Genomic DNA, 27,787 nt, shown 5'->3' on the forward strand with positions numbered 1-27,787 from the left:
AAATTGCTACATAGAAATACCTGTGCAATAATGAATAGGTACTGTTGTGATTTATTTTGTTAATTTAGTTGTGCTGTTTTTTACCTTTACATTTAATTTCTTGATGAATATTTATTAAGTAAAATATAATCTCAACAAACTTGTTCAGGGTGTTAGCTTACTGCCGAATGGTTTTGAATTGGCTGAATTACAACGGGGCAATTAAAAACCCTGAGAATGATGAGCTCATGTGATCAGAGGAATATAAACCACTGGACTCCTCTGAAGGTAACTCTAAATGGACTTGGTCATTTTCTTGTAGATGTAATACAACGCAACCTGAAAGCTGATCAACATTCCCTTTTGAGTAAGCATCATACATGTACAATACAGGTTCATCATTTTTATACAATGCAATCCAAACACTTGATCCCTTGACGTGTAAGTGAAAAGCAAATTGATAAATGCCTGATACTTCACACGTAAAGATTCCAGTTGATTCATCATAGTTGTTGTTTGAATTTGTTAAAATTATGTCAAATACAATTGGTTGTCCTGTAGGTGGATATGGTCTAGAAAGAACAGCTGTAAAAGCTGGAATAGCCATTAACAGTCCTGCTGGTGGCACTTCATATTCATTTTGTTGGACAATGATTTCTCCCGGTGGACCAGGTGGACCGGGAGGGCCTGGTTGACCTTCAGGACCTTCTGCTCCTTCTTGCCCAGGTGGGCCTGGTCGGCCCTTAGTTGCCTTTCTACTGACGATACCTGGAGGACCTGGTTTCCCTGGGTTTCCAGGAGGACCTTTAAGTCCTTGGTATCCTTGAGCACCCTGAATCCCAGCTGGACCTTTTGGACCAGGTGATCCAGGAGGCCCTTCTCTTCCTGCTTCTCCTGGAAAACCTGGAGCACCTTGAAGACCTGGGGCACCCGAACTTCCTGGTGTACCAGGTCGACCAACAGGTCCGGGCTCACCTTGTTGGCCAGCTGGCCCTGCTGTTCCTTGTGAGCCTGGTTCACCTTTTTCTCCTGGAAGGCCTGATTTTCCAGGGGCACCTCCAAACCCTGACTCACCCTTTGATCCGGGATATCCTTGTGGACCTGTTAGTCCACGTAAACCTTTCATTCCTGGTGCACCACCTATACCTGGTACACCACTTGGACCTTGAGGTCCCGGTGGACCAACTGGCCCTACAGGTCCAGGTGCACCATTGGCACCAGGTTGTCCTGCTTCTCCTTTCTCTCCAGGAAAACCAGAGTGACCAACAGGACCAGGTTCTCCTTTAGGTCCTGGTGCACCTGTTTTCCCAAAACCGGGAAATCCAGGAGAACCTGAGAAACCACGTGGACCAGGGTTCCCCTTGGGGCCAGAAGCTCCTGGTGACCCTGGAACACCATCGGCTCCAGGCTTCCCAGTCGCTGGTTGCCCAGGCAGCCCAATATGTCCCTTTGCTCCTGGTGCCCCTGTATATCCAGGTAGGCCTGGGGGACCCATTGCACCTTTATCACCTGGTGCACCAGGTTCACCAGCGGCTCCTGAAGATCCTAATCCTGCTGGGCCAGAGGACCCTTGGGGTCCTGGTGCTCCCGGAAGACCTCTGTTTCCAGGACGGCCTGGAATCCCAATTCCCTTTTCTCCCTTTGGACCAGGTTGGCCAGGATAACCTGGGTGTCCTTTAGCTCCAGGTGCTCCTGCTGTTCCTGGAGAACCTGCTGCTCCTTGAGGACCTGGTTTACCAACAACTGACAGTCCAGCTTGTCCAGGCGCTCCAGGTGGTCCTGCCATACCTCTAGGCCCATTCTTTCCTTGAGGTCCTGTGTCTCCTTTCAATCCAGGATACCCACTGCTGCCTGGCTGTCCAGGTGGCCCAGCCATACCTGGTTTTCCTACAGCAGACAATCCTTGGTGCCCTGGCTGTCCGGGTTTACCAGGGGCTCCTGGGGTTCCGATGCCGGATTTTCCTGGATGCCCTGTTGCACCTGGTGGACCAGGTGGTCCCTCTGGTCCCGGTGGTCCCGGCTGACCTCTTGCTTCTGTGAACCACAGACAAATAGGATTTACATTGTGGTACCGTACTTCGACATACATTGTGTTTAAGTAGGTTAACAGTAACCTGTAAGTGCCAGAGCCAGAGGAACGGAGGGTACAGGCAGGTAAATAGGGGGATAGTAGGTCAGAGAGGTAGGAGGGAGCAAGGCCGTGAATGGCCTTGTAGGTGAGGATGAGGATCTTGAATTCGATCCTCTGGGGGATGGGGAGCCAGTGGAGGCGAGCGAGGGTGGGAGTGATGTGGTCGCGAAGCCTGATGCGGGACAGTACACGAGCTGCAGAGTTCTGAATGACCTGCAGCTAATAATGACGTAATTCTCATCACATGGGGTGATCAGCACAGGGTCAGAATGAAGTACAGGTTCAAAATGTGTGTTGCAGTATTCTGATTAAGAAGGGAGAATTCCAGGTGCAACAAAGAATACGAGTTAGCTGCGTCTAAGTCTAATTCTTAAGACTTATTTTATGTAATGGAGCGAGATTGAATTTTTCAATTATTTGTTGATATTAACAACAACTTACATTTATATCACCCCCCTCACATGGGGTCAGGTCTCAGAGCGCTTAAACTGAAACTGAGAAATGCTCATGGTTTCTTTAGAGATTCTTGTTAGTTTCTAATTTAACATCCATTTAGTTATTTCCTCATACATCTTTGTGCGGTTTATGTTGATTGGTAAATGCATCATGGTTCTAGAATGTACCAGGCTTGACCCAAAATTTGATGGTTCATATTTGGGAGGAAAGGGGACTTTTTTAAAGAATGTTAGCCAGATTTCTGAGTTGTTAACCTTTGTTTTGCTGAGCTGTGAATGAATTAAGTATAAATTTAATCATAGAATTTTTTTAATTAAACAAAATGTTGCTTTCTGTCTCAAATTCAATACAAATTTACATTTATATAGCACCTTTCTTATCAGGAGGAAGTCTCAAGGTGCTTGACAGTACTGGCTGGGCAAGTGACCAAGGGGTGGAAGCCAAGGGGGTGGGGAGGGCAAAGATGACAGAAGACATGGTCAAAGAGGAAAGTCTTGAAACGGACCTTGAAAAAGATAAGGGAAGATCGAGTGGGAGGAACTCCGGGATGAAGTTCCAGATAATGGAAGCAGATAGGCTGAAAGCCTGACCACCGATGATGATGATGATGCATTTAATACAGGAGCACACTCCTCCCTCCAATATAATCCAAACATCTCGATCCAATATCTCTCCTACAAATACAGTTACTACGCTTGGCGACATTGTGACGACGTGGTAAGGTGCTATATCAGATTCAAGGAATATTATTATCATCTCAGATACCATGTTATAACTCTTTCCGGGTCATCAGGTCAATGCCGATGTACTGTGCTGGGTGATATGCATGTAAGTTGTGTTCAGGAAGTTCTGTTAACATTGATTTCAAAGTTATGTGAGTGGTGCTTTCTGCACATTATGAACATGTACAGCCTGCAGAGGGTGAAGTCAGTGGTAACTTGACTACTCAGAAACTGCTGGCCAGCACCAAAATCTGAAAGTGCTTCTGGTGAAGTAAGGTACACAGTTGACCCACACTCTTAAATGGGCTAGGGGTGCGTTCCAACAGAGCCGTTGTGTACCTAACATTACATGGAGACAATATATTGGGGGAAGATAAATACTTGCACAGCTGGAGGGACCACATGAGTTTTATAAAGGAAAATTCCCATAAAGATATCCACAAAATTGCACTATTGTTACCTGCAGTTTCCACATGATCTGTCTTTCCATTGACCTCATAATTCTGAATCCGATGTGATTTTACTTCATAACCTGTTTTGGTAAAGCAACCTCAAAGTTATAAGAATATTAACATAACAGGGTTACATACTGTTTGATTGACTGCTTAAAATACAACATTGCTGCCACAATGGGAATAACATATTGAATATTTTCAAAATTATTTGAGCATATTGATATCACAATTAATTTAAATAACTTGCATTTGTGCTATAAAAATCAAAGTTAATGAGGATATTTTAGGCTTAGAGTGGTTTCTGTGACAGGAATCTGTCACCATATAGCATTTTGTTCATAGTTTTTCAGGATCCTCTGTGGGACACAACATTTACATGTCAATAGGTGAGCCAGGTGACCTTATAAAGTTCTAAACTCATCTATTAGGATCTGTTGCTTTTCATGGTCTGTAAAAGAGAGTCTTGAGTGCCTTGATCCTCAGTGCAGGAAAAGCATCTGGTCTCCATTCTGAAACTGTCAGAGTGGGGAGAGCTTTAAACTGAAAATAGCCTTTATTGTATGTGACCTCGCAGTGCTTGATAAAAAATGTTGCTGGATGCCAAAGGTGGGAGAGTGCTTCTTCCCCCAGGAATGAGATAGACCACTATTATGTTTTAATATCTTCTGAACTATATGTTTAACTGCAGAATAGTGACTGTATCCACAGTACAATATATTCCAAAAGTGAAAGTACTTTCTTCCTCAGTAGTTCATTCTCCATAGTATGCCTCAACACAGCGCAATTTCGATCATTACAATGTCAGGGTATCTCCCAATTTCAGTTGGATGTCCTGGTGTTTCCATCTGAGTAGCAGACAAATTTGATAGGAGTTGCTGTTCAGTAACCAGGTTTACACTATTTGGAACCAGGTTGAAGTCGAGATGATCACAGAACATTAATTGTGCAGTCCACCTTGTGGTGGTGATCTTCTGTGGGACACAACATTTACCAGTCAATGTCCCCCACTTCTGCAATATCGCCCGGCTCCGCCACTGCCTCTCCCCTCAAATCATCGAAACCCTCATCCACGCGTTTATTATTTCTAGGCTCGACCACTCCAACTCCTTGCTTGTCGGCCTTTCCAACTCTTCCCCCCACAAATTGAAGTTCATCCAGATATCTGCAGCTCGTGTCCTCTCCCGCACCAGGCTCCATGACCCTATCATCCCAACCCTTGCCCGGCTCCCTTGGCTCTGTTAAAAAATCCAAATAAGAGACACTCGCTCGAATGGATTATATTGGTTCTTTAATACTCAGAATCCCAATGGGTTAATACACTCGGTTAATTGCCCGCAGGCACGGCCATCGTCCCAACTATCTACTTGTTACGGACACATAATTTCTGCGAGTACCACAGCCACTGTCCCAATTATCTAGTAGTTACGGTCGTACCGGACTCCTAATTTCTGCGAGTACCACGGCCACCGTCCCAACTATCTACTAGTTACGGTCGTACCGGACTCATAAACACGTCAACTGCCGAGTGTATTAATTCAGAGTATCCTGCCGACTACGCCAAACTGTTAGAAAATAAAATCAGCCATAATCCATTTGCAACCAGATATAAGACTGTTTTATTATTATTCGTTCGTTATTCCCCAATATCCCGATGGGTCAGACCAAAGGCCGGTACAATCAACAGATCTTATAACAGAACAATACCACCGTAGATATCTCGAGTTCAACACTGTGTCTTTCCAGCACACAAGCTTGATTCTTCATGCTTTCAGTCTTATTGCTTACAGCTTTCAATCTTCCATCTGATATCCTCAGTCTTAGTGTTTCTAGCTCTCAGTCTTCCATCTCCCGTACCCTTGTCTCCGAGACCCGGGACGGCCCCATCTCCCGTACCCTTATCTCCGCAGCCCGGGACGGCCCCGTTCCCGTACCCTAGTCTCCGCGACCCGGGACGGCCCCGTTCCCGTACCCTAGTCTCCACGACCCGGGACGGCCCCGTTCACAAAGTTAATGGAACTCTTATACTGATGTTCATCCAATCATGGTGCGGACATTAGATCACCCGGCCGAAATCATGCTGGGTGTACGTGCCTCAGCACACATACACATTGTCCTTAAGACCCCTGTTATCTGATCTAGTTGTCTAAGATAGAGGATTGGTCAGTTTAGGGCTGTATCTGGTGCTCATTATTTTGTGGTCTGGGATCATTAGTACATTCCTTTTAAGTGACTGGTTATTTCTTATCAGTATCCCGGGATGGTACCAAGGCCCTCTAGTTTAAGCAACTTGCTCATTAATTGCTATTCTTGAGGGTTGCCTTCTGTCGCTTGGCCCTGTCAGAATCTAGCGACTTATTGCTAAGTCGAGATCCTGTGTCGACCAGTACCTTGGACTGTTACCTCTGTGGGCTTGTTGTCATTTACTGATAAGAGGTGACCCCCTGCCCTTTTCCAAAGCTGTCCGTTATTCTTTCAAAAACAGAGAAAACCAGATGCGTCCTATCCCATGACTGTCAGTCCAGTTGTCCCCCACACTTAACTTAAAAGTTAACCCATTCACAACATCTATTATGATTCTAGCAGTATACAAAAAGTGTATATTCTAACAGCTCCCCATCCCCCTGAGGATAGAGTTCAAAATCTTTGTCCTCGTCTTCAAAGCCCTCCACGCCTTTGCCCCTCCCTACCTATGTGACCTGCTGTCCCCCAAAAAACCTGTCAGCTCCCTCCGCTCAGTCGGCTCTGGCCTGTTTCATGTCTTCCGCCTGGCCCACCCCACTATCAGCGGTCAGGCCTTCAGCTGTTCTGCCCCCATGCCGCAGTCCCTTCCCCTCACTCCCCTCCTTCAAGACCTTCCTCTTCGATCGTGCCTTCGGCCACCCTCCTACCCCTACGCTCCCTGCCCTCCACCCATCGTGATCCCAACCCCCTGCTTGGGTCCAAGTCCCTGACTGTCCAGCACCTTGGGACGTCCCCCCGATGTGAAAGGCGCTATACAAATGTAATTTGTTGTGGTTGTTGGTGGTGGCACACATTATTATGACATTGTTATCAGATTTATGGGTGAAACATAGAAACAGGAGTAGGCCATTCAGCTCCTCAATCTGTTCCACCATTCTATAAGATCACTGCTGATCTGTACCTCAAGTTCAATTATCCGCCCTCGTATATTTCATACAATTGAATGGATACATTACATAAGATCAGGGGATGCCATAAAGATAACTGCATAACTTCTTATGCCTGCTCCACGTCCCACAACCCACCCGCCCCACCATTGGCGAGAGAGTGTTCAGCCACTCTGCCCCCAACCTCTGGAATTCCATCCCCCAATCGCTCCACCTCGCCCCCTCCTTAGCCTCCTTCAAGTGCCACCTCAAAACCCTCCTTTTTGACCATGCCATCAGCCACCCCCCTTCCCCTCCCCTCCCTTCTTCCCCCCTGACCCCAGCTCGGGTCTGAAATGCTGTACACTGTCCAGCGCCTTGGGACGTCCTCCCAACGTGAAAGGCACTATACAAATGTAATCTTGTTGTTGTTGTACCCAATGATGGTCAGCAAACCTCCTAAGCATTCATCTTCACTTCTTTCTGTGAACCATTGTGCCCTCGGAGTATCATTTGTGTCAATCACAAACCGGATTTACCGTATTATTAATAACAACTTTTAAGAGAGAAGTAGATAATTGTTTGGGGAGGACAAGTTTGCAGGGCTATGGGGAGAGAGCGGGGGAGTGGGATTGATTTGGATAGCTCTTTTCAAAGAGCCGGCACAGACACGATGGGCCGAATGGCCTCCTTCTGTGTTGTATCATTTTATGGCCAATTGCTTTCAGGTATTTATTTAGCCGAGAAGTCGGACAAAGGGCCAGAAAGCAAAGTGCTGGACTTGTCATCTTTTGTCAAGATTAAGGATTCAAAAAGTTGCCTTTAGTTTTTCAATCTCAAAATCGTGAGGTACAGACTACTGCAGTAGAGCAGTAAGATGTTGGTTGGGATCTATAAAATAGTGGCCCCAATTCTTTGCATAACGGCTGGTTCCTGCGCTAAAAAAAGAAACTTAGTGCTGGGTCAACAGGTTTTTGCTGACATTATTTAATTCAAACTGGATTTGGACTCAGATTCTTTTCAAGAACTATGGGAAGCTGCTTCCAAAATAAGAATTTAGGATTTTTTCACAATTCTGCACAATCTTAAATTTTAAGACAAAATCATTTTAAGAATATAGATGGTGGTCTTTTTCCTTAAAGTAGTTCAGTATGACCTAGGCAGAGCCCGGTGTAAAGCAACTTTTAAAATTGATTTGGAGGATATGTAATTACAAATAAAATCAAAGTATTCTCCATACTAAGCAAACCAGGCACCTCAATCTGCACTAAACTGTGGAGTCCATTTTCCAATTTTAAGCTGTCTATCATATAATTAAGCATAAACCGCTGTAATCTCGCGTAATTGTTTCCAAATGAGATGAAAACTTACCCCCATGTTTTTTTATATTATAGGGTGATTTGTTGTATGCTTTATAATTTGTTCCATACACCAGGGTAACGAACAGCAGCATCAGATGTACACTAATTGCTTTTGAACTCATGTTTGCTGATCACATCTGTAATGGTTCAACACAGGTTATTAGACACAGTAGAAAGGTATGAAATAGCTATTGAATACTTTTCATTATATAGTAAACCTCACATAAGTCTGATCTGTATAAATCTTACAATTGCCTAAGTTGTACATCAACCCAAGTCCTGTTCAATTTCCTATTAAATCGACTTAACGTTATCTGCACTAGTTATAGTAACAATCACACAACTCGTAACGTCCCGAGCACACTTGCTGCTACTGAATATACCGGCTGCCGGGTCCAAATTTTGTTTCCCACATCTGCATATAAAGGAACACCGTGCACTTGCACCCCATCATTCCCTGCACCCTCCATCCCAGGGGGTGGGGGGGAGGGGGGAGGGGGCGGAGAGCATCACCTGATCATGTAGTGAGGGAGGGGGTGGGGAATTCACTTCAGCTTGAGAGACATCCTGACACACTACAGCGCATTGAATTACGGGGAGTGTAAATAGCACCCTGTACTGCAGTGTGTCAGCAAGTCCCTCTGGAGCTGAGGGCAAGGCAAGTGGGTCTCCTTACCAACAGCCGCCTCCTGCCGCTAACAGAAAGTGAGCCACTGCACGCGCAGCCAGGAGAGCGGCCATTCAGTTTGCCAGAGAGTGAGCCGAGTCTTACTGTAGTTATAAGTGTTGTACTCGACACAAGGTCAAACTGTTGTTCTTTTCTTATATGACTGACACGTGAGTTGTCCTGTACTTGAATGTAGATGAAAATAAATATATATAATATAAATTTGCATGTATATAGCGCCTTTTACGTTGGGAGCATGTGAAATGTCCTGGAGCATTATATTAAACTTAACGCATATTATTTGTTCCTCTGATCATGTTTTGGTTAGGAGCAGAGAGGGTCAGAAACTTTGGACAAACAGAATTGACACCAGTGCAGTAAAAAGCGTCATTATAAAAGTACGAACATACCAGCATATATTGTCTTCAAAATCTTCCTTCGATATAGTGTCCCCCAACAGTTTATCCCTCAAACTATGGAGTGTCCGTAGTGGAAATGTTCAAAAATGATCTGTGTTGATATTTATACATGAGGGACTCCAACAAGCACAACTGTAAATGCATAAACTCCTCCTTTAAAATGGAAGCAATAATTATGCAGTTCTTTTTTAACTTGTAGAAGTGTATCAGGTTAGTGGTTTTGTTGTGGTTGAAGTTGCTTCCGTTCAAATTGATGTCCTATATGATCATCTAGATAGTTTTTATATCCAGACAAGGACTAAATCACGCAAAGTAAATTATGGCTATATGTTTTAAAGGTTCTATTGTTCAGATACCTTGGAAACCTTTTGAAATTACTTTTAATCCAGTTAAAATAAGGAAATAAAAGCAACAATGAAAAGCTTTTGCCTAACAACAACAACAACAACAAAATTACATTTATAGAGCGCCTTTCAGGGAGGAAGCGAGGCAAAGGGACCGTGGGATGGAGTTCCAGAGTGTGGGGGCAGAGAGGCTGAAAGCCCGGCCACCGATGGTGGGTCGGGTGGGAGACATGGAGCAGGCCAGAGCCCGCTGAACGGAGGGAGCGAGCAGGTTGGTAGGGAGTCAGCAGGTCAGAGAGGTAGGAGAGGGCAAGGCCATGGATGGCCTTAAAGATGAGGACGAAAATCTTGAACTCGATCCTCTGGGGGATGTGGAGCCAGTGGAGTCAGGCGAGGGTGCGAGTGATGGGGTCATGGAGCCTGGTACGTGAGAGTACACAAGCTGTAGAGTTTTGGATGATCTGCAGCTTGTGAAGGGAAGCGTTGGGCAGGCCGATGAGGAGGGAGTTCCTGTAATCGAGCCTTGATGTGACGAATGCGTGGGTGAGGGTTTGGGCAGCCTGAGGGGTGAGGCAGTGGCAGAATCTGGCAATGTTGCGGAGGTGGTGGTAGGCAGTGCCGGTCATGGCGCAGATGTGGTGGAGAAAGGACAGTTCAGGGTCAAACAAGATACCCAGATTCCTGACCGGCTTAGTGAGGTTGAGTGTTCAGCCGTGGAGGCTGATGCTGCCAGCGCCTGAGGTGCGGAGGCGTTGGCGCGAGCCAACCAGGAGGGCCTCGGTCTTGCTGATTGGCTAACAGCATTATTGAGCAATTTTCACAATGTTACGAATTTGCTGATATAAAAACCGTCAGCTTGGCTCAGTGGTAGCACTCTCGCCTCTGCGTCAGAAGCTTATGGGTTCAAATCGACTAAGCTGACACTCCAATGCAGTGCTGGGCATGTCACATTGTTGGAAGTGCTATCCTTCGGGTGAGACATTAAACCGAAGTTCTGTCTGCCTGTTCGGCTGGACGTTAAAGATCCCATGGCATTATTTGAAAAGAGAAGGGAGCTTTTCTCTGTATCCTGGCGAACGATTCCCCAAATAGAATTGGTCATTTGTTTCATGGCTGTTTATGGGAAATTGTTGAGTGCAATTGTGCTGCTGCTTTTGCCGGCAAATACACAGTCGCTCCATTTTACAATAAATCCCATGAAGCACATTGAAAAGTCTGTCTCACTTGGTAAGGCTTATTATTATTATTATTGATTGATAGAATTTGTAATCTGAATGATGATTATAAAATATATATGCACAGTAATTGCATATTTTCATATAATAATTAATTTTTAAATAGAGAGCTGTTGTTGATTTCTCCAATTGCACAGCAAGTTTTTCTGTGGGTAGAGTCCTAAAGTTTGGGAAGGTACCAAGTTGCATCCCTAGTCTGTGCTGAGTTGGCTTCAGCTTCTAGGTCAGGCAGAATAAAATTCAAGTTGGGTTCTCTTAGTCCTTACAATATTCAGCAAACCCTGGTGGTGCGTGTGTGTAAATCCCTTGTCAGGACAACGTTAGACCCACCACAGTTGAATTATAATGCCTTGTGGAGTCCTGTAGCTCAGTGGTTGGAGCACTCGCTTTGCAAGTGAGAGACCTGAGTTCAATTCCAGGCAGGTCAGGGCGAAACCTTGGGCAAGTTTCCTTACTCCACACGCCTAATAATAATCGCTCCAAAAAAAAAACAATAATAAATTGGTCATTTTCAATCTACGACTGTTTGTGGGACATTGCTGTGCGCATTTGGCTGCCGCGTTCGCCCACAAATATACAGTCAATTCACTTTACAGTGTGTTCTGTGAAGCGCTTTGGGACGTCCTCCCGACGTGAAAAGCGCTATATCAAATGCAAGGATTATTATTATTATTATTATCACAGTTGCATTGTGATTGTGATCAAAGCTCACACAAAAAATTGTACAGTCCAGCCCAGAATGCTCCCCTTTTTAATGTGTGTCCCCTTAAGACTTGGACTTACTCTCTACTGGAAGCACAGTGCACTAATGGTTCTGGAAGGCCTACTTCTTGTGCATAGCCAGTGAGATCAGTGGATTTTGCTGTCTATGGACCACATGGGCGCAAAGAGGAAATAATATGAGTGACTCAGAAGAGGTTATGTTGGCAGTGCTTCTCATGGTGGGGAGACAAAATTAATGGAACCTTTTTACCTCAGAGCGTTGTAAATTTCAGTATATCACAAAAAGTTTTAGATAGTTTCTAATGCTGCCTAAAATATGTCCCATTACAATCCTAACAGTTTATTTTTCTTTGCAGAATTTTATAGCTTTCCCATTAAAAACTAAATATACTTCATGCTTCTCATTACTATCACAAGCTACGATAGTCACATTGCTGAGTTTTTCTATGTAATTTTGTATCAGTATAGGAAAAAGTGTCTTACACCATGATCGATCTTCATCAAGGTTTCAAAAAAAGTTAATATAACATTCCTATGTACGTTATATCTGAACTGTAAACCTCTACTTAATTTCAAAATGAAAAAAGTGTGTATTGATGTATCACCTTCCTTCATTTATGTTTTTGTTCTCTAATTTTGTTTTCTGTAACACTGTTGTTCGTTTCCTTTTACAAACAGCACAAACAGATATATAGCACCCTATTTATTAGGTATCTGAGACATCCAGTTGATTCATGTCTCGTTACAAGAATGAGGCTGATCTACACTTGTGTACTTTCAGCACAGCTTTTAAATATTGTGTAAGAAAAAGAAACAATGTTTCAAGTAAATGCCCTTTTCAATATGTTTCCTTTTACTTGTTTGTGTTAAAAATGCTGATTGAAATAGAATTCTAATCTAATTTTATATCATAAAATATAAAATCTCCAATCAACAAGCTGAGAAATACTGTATTAATCTGTCTACATTGAAATATTCCATTAATTTCATAGAAATTATTTCTGTTGAAATATTATAAAGTGTTGAAAGAGATTAAATATGTGTCACAAATTGGGTGTATTTTCTGAGAAGAGTTGCAATAGATTAAATAACATGTTTTCACACCTGGGTTGAATCAAGCTCAGTCAGACTGGAGGCAAGTCTTCTCTGGCAGATAATGGAAAGGTCCAAAGTGAAATTGGTTTTGCTTGTCTCAGACAAGTTCTTCATATGCGTGCGTCCACAGCACCAAACAGTCAGCAATTTGCCGCAAAATTGCCAGTCTCACAGAGAGGCCACAACTATGTCTGGTGTGGGAATTCAAAATGTCACATTGGGTTAGTAAGTGTTCTATTCTAAAGTTTGTGTGATGGATTTTGCTACCACAATGTACATTTACTTTGCATGAGACTCGTCTGGAACTTATGAGAGTTTGTTGCTGATAGTAAGTTTAAAGAACAGTAGTGCTATCATTCCCAATACCTTATCAACTCCAAACTTTTTGTAATCGAAGGACTAAATCGAAGGATTTGGGACGTCCTCCCGACGTGAAAGGCGCTATACAAATGCAATCTTGCTGTTGTTGTTGTTAAAATATTATGATTCTCATAGGGTTTGTGCCTACATTGTGCTGGTACAATTACTTTACAGAATGTTTGACAAATATTTAATTGGCAATCCAATGGCACACCTATCATGGGGGAGAAATTCTAACTGGATCTATATTTACTCTTATGTTCCTCCTCATTTGCTCATTTACAAACTATCTTAGTTGCCCTCCAATCACTGACTCACCAACCAATGGGAATAATTTGTCTCTTTTTAATCTATCTTAAATATATCAGATGGTCACCCCTCAACCTTCTTTGTTCCAGCAGAAAAAGTCCCAGGTACCTCCACTCATCAGTCAAACCACTCAGCGCTCATATCATCCTACTGCTCCCCCTCTATCGCCTTGACGTCTTCTCTAGAGTGAAGTGACCAATGCTGGACACAATATTTTAACTACAGTCAAACTAACGATTTAGAAAAGAGAAGGGAATTTCTCCTGACCAGCATTCCCATATTGGTCATTCGCCTCTTGGTTGTTTGCGGGATACTACTAGAGTCAATATTGTGTTTGTATACAAGTACACAGTCACTACACTTTACAAAAATAAACTGTGAAGGGTTTTACAACATTTCAACAATATAGATGTTATATCAAATGCAAGGATTATTATTAAATAGGTGTATCAATTTTCCATGAAACAGTATCTATCTTTAAATCTGACAACCCTGAATCGTTTCCTGATGCACAGTGTGTTCCATATGTCTTTCATCCTTTTAACAATAAATTGCCTCTTGTGTTTCCTAATTTCTACTTTGGTCTTATTTTGAGTTCTCCAAACCCTTCATATTCTTAAATGGGCCCAATGAGTTTTAACTTCAACATGGGGAGGAGGAAGACCGTATGAGGTGACATATCTGGAATTTGGTAGTAATCGGATGGGAGTGTTTAGAGAAGATGATAAACATAAATATAGAGTAGACTGCAACAGATATTTTAGAGAAGGATGACCTGCCAAGCAAGAAGTGTTTTCTAATATCCTGTCAATAAATGTGAAGGAATTACAAGAAAATAGTTTCCCAATAAGGACCAGTTTGAAGTCTTGTATGGTCTAGGAATTTCTAGAGAATTAAAAACTTTTGAAAAGAAAATAAGTGAAAGAAGGAACCATGCTTTTTGAAAAATATAACTAGAACCAGTACAATTTAAACATTTTAACCTGTAATTTTTTTTATCCGCAGCTATTTTTATCTATATCCCCCTTCTCTTATACACTTAACACACACACAAGCAGCTGTAGCTTGAACAGTGACTCAAACTGAGACAGTGACTAGCAAAGCTGATTTAATATCAGTAAAGAGCCAGTTGTCCTATCAGCTCCTTCTTAATCTTAAAAAAAACAAAATTAGCACCTGAGCATCCATATTCAGAGCACTACACATATATTAATTTTGTATACACAAAGGATTGGAAACCTAGCACTGCCTGCTCGCACTCTAAAGCAGGTATTTGAAACCAGTAATTGTGATATAGCTGGGGATTTGTAAAAACTACTTTTTGCACATTTGAGCCATTTGAAACCTAATAATTGACATTTTTGTCTTCCATCAATTCTTTCCCACCCATTTTAATTTGCTGGAAAACAGTTGATTTTTCAAAGGGAATTAAACAAAACTCTTCATTCAACTCCACAATTTAATACTGACTTATAATAATAATAATAATCCTTGCATTTGATATAGCACTTTTCACATCGGGAGGACGTCCCAAAGGGCTTCACAGAACACACTGTAAAGTGAATTGACTGTATATTTGTGGGCGAACGCAGCAGTCAATTGCACACAGCAATGTCCCACAAACAGTCGTGGATTGAAAATGACCAATTTATTATTGGTTTTGGTTTTGGAGGGATTATTATTAGGCTCTGTGTGGAGTAAGGAAACTTGCCCAAGGTTTCGCCCTGCCTGGAATTGAACTCAGGTCTCTCGCTTGCAAAGCAAGTGCTCTAACCACTGAGCTACAGGACTCCACTTGCTGATTTATGTACGCAACTTCACCTTTCCCTCCCACCTCGCTCAATTGTGTCCCTAACTTTTTGCAGATCTCAACCAAATGTGTATCTGTTTCCTTTTTGAAAGCAAGTTGTCACAATATCAATTGCAATTGTCAGAGAAGAAGGTACTTCTTATCTGTAAAGCGAGAAAAAAATCTAATTGTATCTCCAATGCTGCTTGAACACAGTCTTCAGATTGCCTACATCTACATCCCCTTTGGATTTCAATATTTTAAATGGATCATGTATATTTTTAAACTCCTTTTTTCGGGAAGATTGTAACTTGAAGCCCGAATGCTAGTCCACCTACTTAATTGATCCAGACTTTTGTGAATATAGTCTATTTCCCTAATCTTCACCATTTGCCCAGTGGAGTCCTGTAGCTCAGTGGTTAGAGCACTCGCTTTGCAAGTGAGAGACCTGAGTTCACTTCCAGACAGGGTGAAACCTTGGGCAAGTTTCCTTACTCCACACGCCTAATAATAATCCCTCCAAAAAAAAAACAATAATTAAATTGGTCATTTTCAATCTACGACTGTTTGTGGGACATTGCTGTGCGCAATTGGCTGCCGCGTTCGCCCACAAATATACAGTCAATTCACTTTACAGTGTGTTCTGTGAAGCGCTTTGGGACGTCCTCCCGACGTGAAAAGCGCTATATCAAATGCAAGGATTATTATTATTATTATTATTATAGTTTTGTATCATCAGCATTTATTCAGTCTGGCTAAATTGGTAACACTCTCGTCTCCAAGTCAGAAGAAGAATTGGGTTCAAATCCCAAATCAGGATTTTGCCCTCATAATCTAAACTGACACAAATGTGTGCGTTATTGGAGGCAGCATTGTTCAGATATGTCCTTAAACTGAGATCCTTTCTGCCTGTTGCAGTGGATGTTAATAATCTCATACCACTCTTTGAAAAGAGAAGGGAGTTTCTCCCGGTGTCCTGGCCAATCACACAGAGAAAAAAAATAGTCATTCACTTCATGGTTGCTTATATGATATTGCAGTGTACAAATTGGCTAAGGAGTTTTTTGCTTTGTTGCTTTGCTAGTCACTGTCTCAGTTTGAGTCACTGTCTCAAGCCAAATCTGCTTGTGTTTGTGTTATGTATATAAGAGAAGGGGGATATAACTGCAGAGCAAGATACCACAGATTAGCATTAGCTATTCTTTGTTTGTGAGTTTGTTGGGGTTATTCTGAATTTAAAGTTTTGTTTTTAAATCAATGTCACTTAAAGTATGTTTTCTTTTATTTTCCAAGCAGACTCTAATAGCAATATGTTTTGTGGCATTGTTCCCACTTTACTATTTCCTTCCTCATTTTTCCTTATTTTCCTGCAATGCTTTCCAAACCCACTGTTATTTTCATCCACATTACCTCTGCTAACCTTCCCAAGATGTGCTTTGCCCTCATATAAACATTGTAAGCAATTTTTCAAAAATGTGTTTTGAAGAGTGTTAGCATCTTGTGAAGAGTAATCTGTGCGCCACTGTGCTTGTGGATTACTTTTTGGGATGTTTGTTCATTGGGATATTTTCTCTTACCTACAAGTCTTATCTGGTCTTTGTTTTGAAGCGGGATGCTTGTTGTTAGCATTCCTGCTGTTGTTGTAATGTCGGAATTATGCTGCTAACAATTTCTGAAATCTTATTTGAAGTCTGCAAGAATTAATGATCGTTACTGAGACACTTAAAGACTTGTTAACTATAAGTCTTCATTTTGTTAATATGTTAATGTTCCTCTATTGAATCTTCTGGGCCAGGAGGTTATGTGATTTGGAGCTCATGGTCTAGGACAATAGGTGGCCCTCGGGCCACATCCGGCCCGGCAGAGGATTTTATCCGACCCAAGTCCATTTCCAACATTCCAACTTTCCTTTCCTGGCGAACATCCTTCCATGCCAACCTTCAGGAGCCGGCGATTTGGGGGAAGAGTGGAAATAATACCGGTCATTACTGCAGTTTGTACTGGAGTTAAGGGGAAGGGAAGCCCAACTTCTTATCCACTGTGTCCTAAGCAACCGCCAGCTCCTGCCGCTGCAGATAGCAAATTGCGCTACTGATTGGGAGAGAGAGATTGAGAGGTGGGGAAAATAAGAGAGAAGGGGGAGAGAGAAAGGGGGAGAGAGAGGGGGAAATAGGGGAAGAAAGAGGGGGGATGGGGGAGTGGGAGGGGAGAGGTGAACAGAAGAAGGGAAGAGGGGAACAGATAGTGAGGGGAGAGTGGGACAGAGAGGGATTGAGAGAAGGGGAGAGGAAAAGAGAGAGGGAGAAGAGAGAGAAGGGAGAGGGGGAGATGGTGGGATTGAGAGAGGAGAGAGGTGAGGAGAGAGATTAAGTGAGAAAGAGAGAGCCTGTGTGAGAAGGGAGACAGAGTGTTTGTGAGAGAGATTGACAGAAGGTGATTGACAGAGAAGGAGAGAGAAGTGATTGAGAGAGGGGGGGAGAGAAAGAAGCAAGAGAGTGATTGAGAGAGTATTAGAGGAGAGAGATTGTGTGTGAGAGAGAGAGAGAGAGAGAATTGTGTGAGAGAGGGAGAAAGAGTGTGTGTGAGAGAGAGAAGGTAGAATGATCGAGAGAAAACATGAGGGAGAGGGGGAGAGGGAGAAACAAAAAAGAGTGAGAGAGCAGAGAGAGAGAAGTGAGGGCAGCATTTTGTAGTTCATTGTCAGGACAGATGTTTGGAGTCTTCCTGGCTGCTGTGGGGGGGGACAAGGACAGACACCGAGATAGGTGATGTACAGTTTCCTCACACAAAGCTCCTTCTTTCCCCAGTGAAAAAGCTTTCGACGTGAAAGGCGCTATATAAACAGGCATTGCAATCCATTGTATTTGTATTCTATTGAAGCACTTTGAGACGTTTCAACATCATAAGACACAATATCAAATGCAGGGATCATTATCATGATTAATGACATAATTTGAGTTGGAATTATTTAAAAATATTTTCATAAGATCAAAATAAATTGAAAATATTGCAAAATTAGAGAAAACATATTAAAAGCTTTTGGGAGTTGATCTTTATTTTATTTTTGCACATTAAGTTCTGTACAACAACAACAACTTCAATTATATAGCACCCTCCACGCAGGGTAGTGTTTCAGAGTACTTAACAGTGGCGGAGACTGATTCCGAGCCGGAGAGCAGGGAGTGGGGAGGTGACCGTGATCATGGTCGAAAAGGAAAGTTTTCAGGCAGGACTTGAAAAAGGGGAGAGAGGGGGCAAGTGGGACAGAGGGAGAATGTTCCAGAGCTTCGGGGCATTGTGGCTGAAAGTGCGACCTCCAATGGTGGGGCGGAGAGTGCGAGGAACGAGCAGGAGGCTGGTGCTAGTCGAGCGGAGCTGCCGGGTGGTGGATTGGAGGGAGAGTGAGAGATTGGAGTACCAGGGAGTGAAAGGATTTACTGTAATGCTAAGGTACAACAGTGGATGGCGCTCTAGTTTGTTTAAAAAAATTAAAAGTGCATTAGACAGTAGTAAATCTCTGCAAAAGATCTTACCAATCCAGTGTTCATTTATCCTTTGGATTTGAATACATTTATATTTTCAATTCTGGACAGTTCGACTTAGTAGAACCAACTCTTACAAATTCCTCAAATGACGCTCAGTGGAACTGCTAAACTGGGTCCATCCTGTGTGCTGTTTTCTTATATCGAGCTCATGCTTCTAATCCCTTTCAACTGTTCTGCTATCTTTCACCCACAAAACATACAGTCAATTCACTTTACAGTATATTCTGTGAAACGCTTTGAGTCACCTCAAAAGACATGATAAGGCGCTATATCAAATGCAAGGATTATTATAACCTTTATGATATGCATTCCAGCTGCCATTCTATCTCAATAAAGTGGTGTGAAAAACTATTAGATATCAACAAGTCAGAAAGAACAGATCTATTGAGACAGTTTGATGGCCAATAATTTTTGGGTGTGTGCAAGATTAAAATAATTAACATTTATGCACAAGCCTTGATAATGAGTCTTGGTAGATTTATTTATCAATATAAATAAATTTTAAATATTGAAATAAATATAATTGATAAATTATGGGGAATTAATTGAATCTGGCTCACTGAGGAAAAGTAGGGTGGATTATTGGTCTTCATGCAAAATACATATTGGCTAGAGGGACTAAGCAAACAGATAACAGTTAGGAACTATTCAGTTTACTTTTGTGCCACACGTTGTCATTCTTTCTCTTTCTCTCTCTCTGACTCTACCTCTCGCTGATTCTCTCTGTAACTTTTTTTCTCTCTCACAAAATTACTTTCTGTTTCTCTATCTCTCTGTGTCTTCAACTCTGTCCTGACTTTTTCTTTCTCTCCTTATTTCTACCCCTACATTGCAGATGGTTAAACACGTTTTTGCTGCCAGCTCACAGTCTTCCTGCATGTCTAAATTACAATCTGAGTGACTTTGTATGCATGAGTGCACTTCGTTTTTTTTTTGCTGGGATGGCATTCCTCAAAATACCCAGTCACTACAATTTACAGTATATCATCTGAAGTAATTTGCAACATCCTCCCGACGTGAAAGATGTAAGGGTTATTTATTTATTATTATTTATATTATCTTATCAACATCGACTGCCATCAACTTCCCTGATTGCTCACTTAGACTGAATCAGGTGGCTTGCTTACAAATATGATGTTCTGCTTTACCTGAGGTTCAAATCCCACATCCAGTTTGTCAGTGAGAGTGCCATTTCTCACCTCTTGAAATCTGCTTACCCATACCTCATCTTAACTGCTGCTTACTGGCCTCCCTAGCTGACAACTCCAGTAGCTTCTATCCTCCTTGGGGGGAGGTAAGTGGGGCCTCAAGGTGACGTGCAGCTTGGCTCATCAGCAGGACCTGGAAGGGGAGAGGGTCATCCCACTCAGCTCCTGTTAACCCCGCAAGCCAAAGCCCTATCGGGTAGGATGATCCCAGCTGGACAAGCAGCAGGAAAGCTTACTGGACAGCAATATCAATGGCAGGCTATGTGGGTTTAGCTGGTTAGACTCCAGCAGTACCCCACGCACACTCTGTGGTTCACAAGCCTTGGCTCTTGCCAACCTTTGCCTAATACTTTCCGGAATTAGTTAAACAGGATGGGTCCCTCCAGGGAAAGAATGTGCATTCTATTCCAACAATCTATCTCTGGGATTTCCATGTGTAGGTGGGATGCATGGAAATCTCAACTTGGTTTGGATACTCTTGGTGATAGGCTTCCGCATGTGTCAGACACCCGGCTGACCTCCCCAAAAAGTAGCTTTTACTGATGAAGAACCTGGCAGCCTGAATTCTGTCCCAACAGGTCTCTACTCACATTACCCCTTTCCTTGTCATGCTTTAAATTCTTTGACCGTGTTTTCAGATCCCTCAATGGACTAATCCTCAATTTACCAACACAATCTTCTCCAGCCAGAACCCATAGCTACGACTTATCTGGTCTGTTGCTTGCTCCCTACTGCCTACACTCCACCATGCATAGCAGTGCTTTCAACTGCTGTGCCCTTGGACTCTGGAACTCTCTTCCAAAACTATTTTGCTTTACTACTCTCTATCCCTGTCTTTAAAACCTCTTGAAAGAAATCTCTTAATTGACCATTCCTCTGATCAGCGTGTTTAAATCTCCTATATCCTTACTCAGGCATCCACTTAATACTTAATAAAAAAGCACGTAATAAACAAGCTATTTATTAAGTGCATTGAGACCTTTTTAAAACTTAAAAGCCTTGATATGAATGTAAGTTGTTATTGTCGAATGTGGAGTAGCTGCTCAAACACTTACAGATGGAAATGTGCTTCTGGAATGCAGTGTCGGGCTTGTTTGCTCGTAATTGCATGAAATAAAGTCAAGGTGCCCAACATCTGCAGTCAATATATTACCTCCAAAGAAGATGTGTTTATTCTATGACTGCATATGTGTTTGAACAGAATCTAAGTCCTGTAGCTCAGTGATTAGAGCACTCGCTCTAAGTGAGAGACCTGGGTTCAATTCCCGGCAGGGTGAAACCTTGGACAAGTTTCCTTACTCCACACGCCTGATAATAATCCCTCAAGAAAAAAATAATAAATTGGTCACTTCAATCCACAACTGTTTGTGGGACACTGCTGTGCGCAATTGGCTGCTGTATTTCGCCCACAAATATACAATCAATTCACTTTACAGCCTATTCTGTGAAGCGCTTTGAGATGTCCAGATGACGTGAAAAGCGCTATATCAAGTGCAAGGATTATTATTATTATTAAGAATCTAATATGAAACCAAGGCAATTGCTATCAAAAGATTACTTTTAACTAATTTCTGAATTGGATATAATGCAAATTAACTACTGTCCTTTGTGATTGCAGTGAAATTCATATACAGCTAATACAAAGTCGTTTTAAGGTAAAAGAAGTACATTAAAGGTTTGACTAAAAGATGGAAGAAATTATTCTGATCTGTCTAAGATGTGTTTGAAAATCTACTTGGTCCATGTTTTACGTGTGAATGAAAAGGATCTCAATATAGACAGAAAATCTCATCAACAGAAGTGATATGTTACATTTGAAACAATTAAATGTATCATTTTTTAAAATGTTACACAACAATTTGGCACATTTGCCAACATGTATTTGTACATACATATGAAACTGACCTCTTACCGAAACTCAATGCTTGAAGTATTACAGGAAGGAACATACCACTATTGTAGTTATATATTGCTGTGTTTTAAGCTGTATTTCATTACTAAGCAGAAGTGTGCAATGCAGAAACAGAACTAGTTGGGATTTTTAAAAGGAGTTGGATGCTTGGGAAGTTAGGGTATTGAAGGGTATAAAGATAGGCAGGAAAATTGGATGAAAATATCTATAATAATTCATTAACCAGATGGATAAATCTTGACAGGTTGAAAAGGCTTCTTCCATTTCTAACCTTAATGTTGTCAGCATTTTTTTGTGATGGTTAATAAACATATTCAGATCACACTCTATGGGTCCTAAACTATATGTACTTTTACAAATTTATCCTGTAATGTAAAAACTAATACAACCTAATAAAGACATTAATGGGATAATGTCACAGAGCAGAGGGAATGATTCCTGAATAATAATATGACAACAAAAATGACTTGCATTTATATAGTGCCCTGCACCCAGGATGGCGTCCTGGAGCTTTTAATAATAATAATCATCACAATTGCATTTGGTACAGCGCCTTACACATTGGGAATACGTGTTAAAGCACTTCACAGGATACACTATGAACAACAATAACAAAATTACAGTTGTGTAGTGCCTTTCACAAGTGTAGTGAATGTGTATTTTGTGAGCATCCGAGTTGCTTGAGTTTCTACTTATAGCAACAATGAGTGATGTCTTGTCAAGTGGAGAACTGCTATGTCCTTGTAGGCAGGAAGATAGGTAGTCAGGTAAGGGCATCTCTGCCAAACTGTACCAAATTTCTTCCTGGACCACCAAGTGTGGCATTGATAGATTGGGCACCTGCCTCGCTGGCAGATTAGGTGAGATGTGCAAAGTGAGAAAATTGTTTCCCCTCAGACTAGATCCTTTACCCCGTCCTATCAAAATTGCTCCATTTCCATGCAAATAAACTACACTGGTAGTTTTGAAGTAGGAAGTAGCAACTGTTTGAAATGCTGTTTCTACAATGTGAATTTGGAATTGCTGGTCATAGCGTTACATTTTCATTGTCAGTTTGGCACCAATCCCACCTCCTAATCCCATCTGTCAAATGTGGTAGTGCTAACAAATTGTGTACATCATCAAAATAGATGTTGTCAGCTGGTTCTTCCAGTGGCTACAGCAATTCTAGTGCCAATTTAATAAAATTGGTGACAAATCGTAGGCTAAGGTAAGGGAACAGTAGAAATACCCAACTTTTCCCATACAAGCCAGTACCAAGGGCTTCAAATTCAATGTACTTACTTACCATCTTTGGGAAGGTATTGTCTCCCAAAATTAGTCATAAAGAGTGACTTAAAAACAACAACAACCTGCATTTATATAGCGCCCTTCACTTGGGGTAGTGTCCCGGAGCGCTTGACAGTGACGGAGTCTGATAACGAGCCAGGGGAGTCCTGTAGCTCAGTGGTTAGAGCACTCGCTTTGCAAGTGAGAGACCTGAGTTTAATTCCAGGCAGAGGGCGAAACCTTGGGCAAGTTTCCTTACTCCACACGCCTAATAATAATCCCTCCAAAAAAAAAACAATAAGAAATTGGTCATTTTCAATCTACGACTGTTTGTGGGACATTGCTATGCGCAATTGGCTGCCGCGTTCACCCACAAATATACAGTCAATTCATTTTACAGTGTGTTCTGTGAAGCGCTTTGGGACGTCCTCCCGACGTGAAAAGCGCTATATCAAATGCAAGGATTATTATTATTATTATAGGGGGAGAGGGAGGGTGGAGGTGAATCTAAGCATGATCAAAAAACAAGGTCTTTAGGAGGGATAATGGGGAGGGAGGGGGCAAGGTGGAGGGATTGAGGGAGAGAGTTTCAGAGTTTCGGGGCGCGAATCACAAAGTAACGTCGGAGTGACGTCACAGTTAAAAAACCAGCAACAACAACAACAACAACAATGTCCTGGCCCCTGGCACTGCCATCCCAGCCATGACCACACAGCCTGCGGGCTGATGCTGTCCTGCTGATCGATCGCTTCCGGTTTCTGCGTGCGCATTTTGGCTGCCGCCCCGACCTGAGCCTCCCCCTCCACTCTAAGTGTCTCTCCTCCCACCCCCCTCTATCCACTACTCCCCCTCTGTCCTTTTCTCCCACTGCCCTCCCCGCCTTCTCTCGCTCCTCAACCCCATCACCACTTCCCTCTGCTCCAGCCTGGGCATCCTCCGCCGGGCCCATCATGGCTCCCGGCACTGGCTGTCCCAGAGCAGCAACCCCAAGTGTCCAATCATTCAGTTCCTCCGCTCAAACGGCCTCCTTAAGGCAACCCCAACTTCCCCCTCCCTCATACGTACCCTCCCCAACTCTACACTCACACCACTCTCCACAACCATCTCTCCTGTACACTCCAAAATCCTCCCCGCATCACTCTCTCCTCCCTCCCCTCCCTCTAGCAAACCCACCCGCATTTCCCTCCAAAATGTCCATTCCCTCTCAAACAAAGCCCTCACCATCCACGACCTCATCCTGGACGAGCACCTTGACGTTCTTGGGCTCACCGAAACCTGGCTCTTCCCCAATGACCCCCGTCCTCCTAGTTGAAGCCTCCCCTCCAGGCTACACCTTCCACCACACCCCCCCGTCCAAACCAACGTGGCGGCAGGATGGTCTTCATTTCCAAAGCCTCCCTTGGCCTCACCCCCTACTCCTCTGACTGCTTCCACTCCTTTGAGCACCTCACCCTCTTCCACCCCTCTCTCCCATTGAAAATCCTCCTTGTCTACCGCCCCCCGCTAAGCCCCCTGGCTCCTTCCACACAGACATCTCTACTCTCCTCTCCCCTGTTCCTCTGCTCCGAATGCCTGCTCATAATGGGCGATTTCAACCTCCACCTAAACTCCCCTTGCACTACTTCTGCCGACTTCACTGCCCTCCTCTCCTCCCTAAACTTCACCCTTCATAAAACTTCACCTACACACAACCGTGGTCATGCCCTTGACCTCGTTATCACCCACAGCCTTCACATTTCCGACCTCAGCATAGTGGACAAGGCCATCTCGGACCACTTCCTCATCTCCTTCTCCTCTTACATCCCTCTCTCCTCCACCAAGCCCTCAACCATCCTCTACCACCTTTGGAAAAGGCTACCCCCTAGACCCTCACAAAGACCCTCATAACATCAAACATCCTATCCCTCTGGCTTTCCACCTGCGGAGATCCTGAAGCAACCTTCCAGCTGCTCCATGATCGCCTCTCCTCCACTTTCAACTCCCTCTTCCCCCTAAGATCCAGGACCATCTCCAAACCCACCTGATCCCCCTGGTACAACAACCATCTCCGCTGCCAAAAAACCCAAACCCGGCTGCTCGAGCACAGTTGGCGGAAAACTGGCCTGACAGCATCTCCACAGCTACCGTCGTTCTTTGACACGCGCAAAATGGCCTTCTACTCCAACATCATCTTGGAGGCTAAACACAACCCTAAAATCCTTTTTTCCACCACCCACTACCTCCTCCGTGCGCCCCCTCAGGCCTCCTCAATCTTCATATCAAATGCCAAGTGTGGGGAGGTCATAGACTTCTTTTCATCTAAAATACACAACATCCGCCAGGTAGCCTCATCCACCTGGCTCTTGTCATCCACCACCACGCCCTCTCTGTCCCCCTCACCCTCCCCATTATCTGCTCCTACCACCATCCCTATCCTACATTCCTTCCTTCCCATCTCTCCCTACTCCTTCTCACCTACCATCACCTCCATGAAACCCACCACCTGCTGCCTCGACCCCCTCCCCACCAACTTACTGGTCACCCAGCTCCCCCTCCTCTGCCCACTACTGGCTGACATCATCAACCAGTCCCTCTCCTCCGGATCAGTCCCTGCCCCCTCAAAACTGCTGGCATCACCGCCCTCCTGAAAAAACCTTCACTAGATCCCTCAAACCTCAGCCACTACCGCCCTATTTCTAACCTGCCCTTCCTCGCCAAAGTCCTAGAATGCATTGTTGCCAATCAACTTCGCACACACCTCTCCTCCCACCCCCTCTTCGAACTCCTCCAGTCCGGTTTCCGCCCACAGTACAGAGACTGCGCTTGTGAAAATCACAAACAACATCCTCTCTATCTGTGACCAGGGCTCCCTCTGCCTCCTTGCCCCCCTGGACCTCTCCGCCACGATCACGCCATCCTCCACCGCGTTTCCTCCGTCATCCACCTCAGTGGGACCGCACTCGCCTGGTTCGAGTCCTACCTCACAAACCGCCAGCAATACATCTGCACAAATGGCTTCTCTCCTGCTCTCACCTGGTTACCTGCGGGGTACCCAAGGATCCATCCTTGGCCCCCTACTCTTTCTGATCTACATGCTCCCTCTTGGGGATGTCATCCGCAGACATGGGGTACATTTTCACATGTACGCGGACGACATCCAACTCTTAGTTTTCCACCTCACTTTGCGATCCCCAGTCCCCTGATGTTCTGTCAGCCTGCCTGTCAGATCTCAGGGGCTGGATGAGCGCAAATTTCCTTCAGCTGAACGTTGACAAGACGGAAGCCATCCTCTTTGGCTTTCGTCAGCGTCTAAAATCTCACGGCTTTCACCTCCTCCACCTACCCGAACTCCCCCTAAAACTCTCTGAATCCGTACACAACCTAGGCGTCAGGTTTGACCCCCAATTATCCTTCCTCCCCCACATCCGGTCCCACACCAGCACTGCTTTCTTCCACCTCCGACGCATCGCCTGTCTCTGCCAATACCTCCCTCCGAAAGCCGCTTAAACTCTGGTCCATGCCTTTGTCACCTCTCGGCTGGACTATTCTAACGCCCTCCTCTCCAGTCTCCCATCCACTACTATCCATAAAATCCAGATTATTCAAAACTCTGCCGCCCACATTTTCACCCGCACAAAACTCTGCTCCCCGATCACCCCAGTCCTTGCCAGGCTGCACTGGCTGCCTATCCCAGAGAGGATCAACTTCAAATCCCTCCACTCCTCTGCACCCCCCCTCACGCTCTGACCTCCTCTCTCCTCAAAACAGTGCCCGTTGCCTTCATTCCTCTGGGTCTGGCCTTCTCCTTGTCCCCCGAGTCCTACGCTCCACCCTCAGCGGCCGTGCCTTCAGCCACTATGCCCCGAGGCTCTGGAACTCCCTTCCTCATTCCCTTCGCCTCGCTTGAGGGTATGAAGGGATTTGAACGAATGAGTGGATCTTGAAATCAATCCATTCGGAAATTTGGGGCCACTGGAGACTGGCAAGGACTGGTGTGATGGGGTTACAGAGTTTTGTGCGGGTGAGTATCTGGGCAGCGGAGTTTTTAATTAATTGTGTTTTGTCTATGGTGGAACTGGGGAGACCAGTGAGGAGGACATTGGAATAGTCCAGCCGGGAAGTGACAAAGGCGTGGACGAGAGTTTTGGCCGCGTTGGTTGTGACAAATGCTTTTCTTGAAATCCGTGGATACATCTGCATTGTTGTTATCTTTCACTTCTAGGAAAACAAATGTCTCACCAGCTGCTCAAACCAAGTCCACTGGGCCAGTTTATGTACAAACATTCCAGTCAAATTGATGTGCCAGGGCGCAAATCTCTCACAAATCTCTCTAAAGGAGAGGAGTCTGGTCAAGAATACTGTTGGCTAGGCAACACGCCTACTCATTCACCTCAACCCAGATGCCTTTAGTACATGCAACAGAACAAAACTCAGGGATTGTTGCTTGACATAGCTCAGAATGTTGTGGGTTCTGTAGAATTCAGATTACCACATACATGTTTGGGAAGCAAATATAGACTACTTTTGAAAACAGCAGAAAAAACAATTATGCGGTCTCTGGCAATCCAAAGGGTCAGCTAATCATGTTCAGTGTCAGACAGATTCCCACACTCCAGAGTTTTGTTGCCGTTTGGTCAACATGAAGGGTGTAACCAGTGAAACAAAAGCTCCCCTTCAAGAAAGGCCAAGAGACATCCAGAAATAATGAATGCAGGTTCTTCT

General features: G+C 43.8%; 2 protein-coding genes across 2 annotated transcripts in view; one reads left to right on the plus strand and one right to left on the minus strand.

Annotated features, from left to right (window-relative positions):
* nt5dc1 (5'-nucleotidase domain containing 1) overlaps positions 1 to 27,787 on the plus strand; it is a 265,220-nt gene that overhangs the window by 86,118 nt on the left and 151,315 nt on the right. The window lies entirely within an intron of this gene.
* The window catches only part of col10a1b (collagen, type X, alpha 1b), a 55,940-nt gene that overhangs the window by 15,186 nt on the left and 12,967 nt on the right, over positions 1 to 27,787 (minus strand). Inside the window, exon 4 of the mRNA XM_007899671.2 lies at positions 192 to 2,093. Within this exon, the coding sequence (XP_007897862.2) occupies positions 192 to 2,093 (1,902 nt within the window). The remainder of the gene's footprint in view (positions 1 to 191; positions 2,094 to 27,787) is intronic.

The sequence above is a fragment of the Callorhinchus milii genome, unplaced genomic scaffold (genome assembly GCF_018977255.1).
Source record: "Callorhinchus milii isolate IMCB2004 unplaced genomic scaffold, IMCB_Cmil_1.0 Scaffold3, whole genome shotgun sequence".
NCBI classification, from domain to species: Eukaryota; Metazoa; Chordata; class Chondrichthyes; order Chimaeriformes; family Callorhinchidae; genus Callorhinchus; species Callorhinchus milii.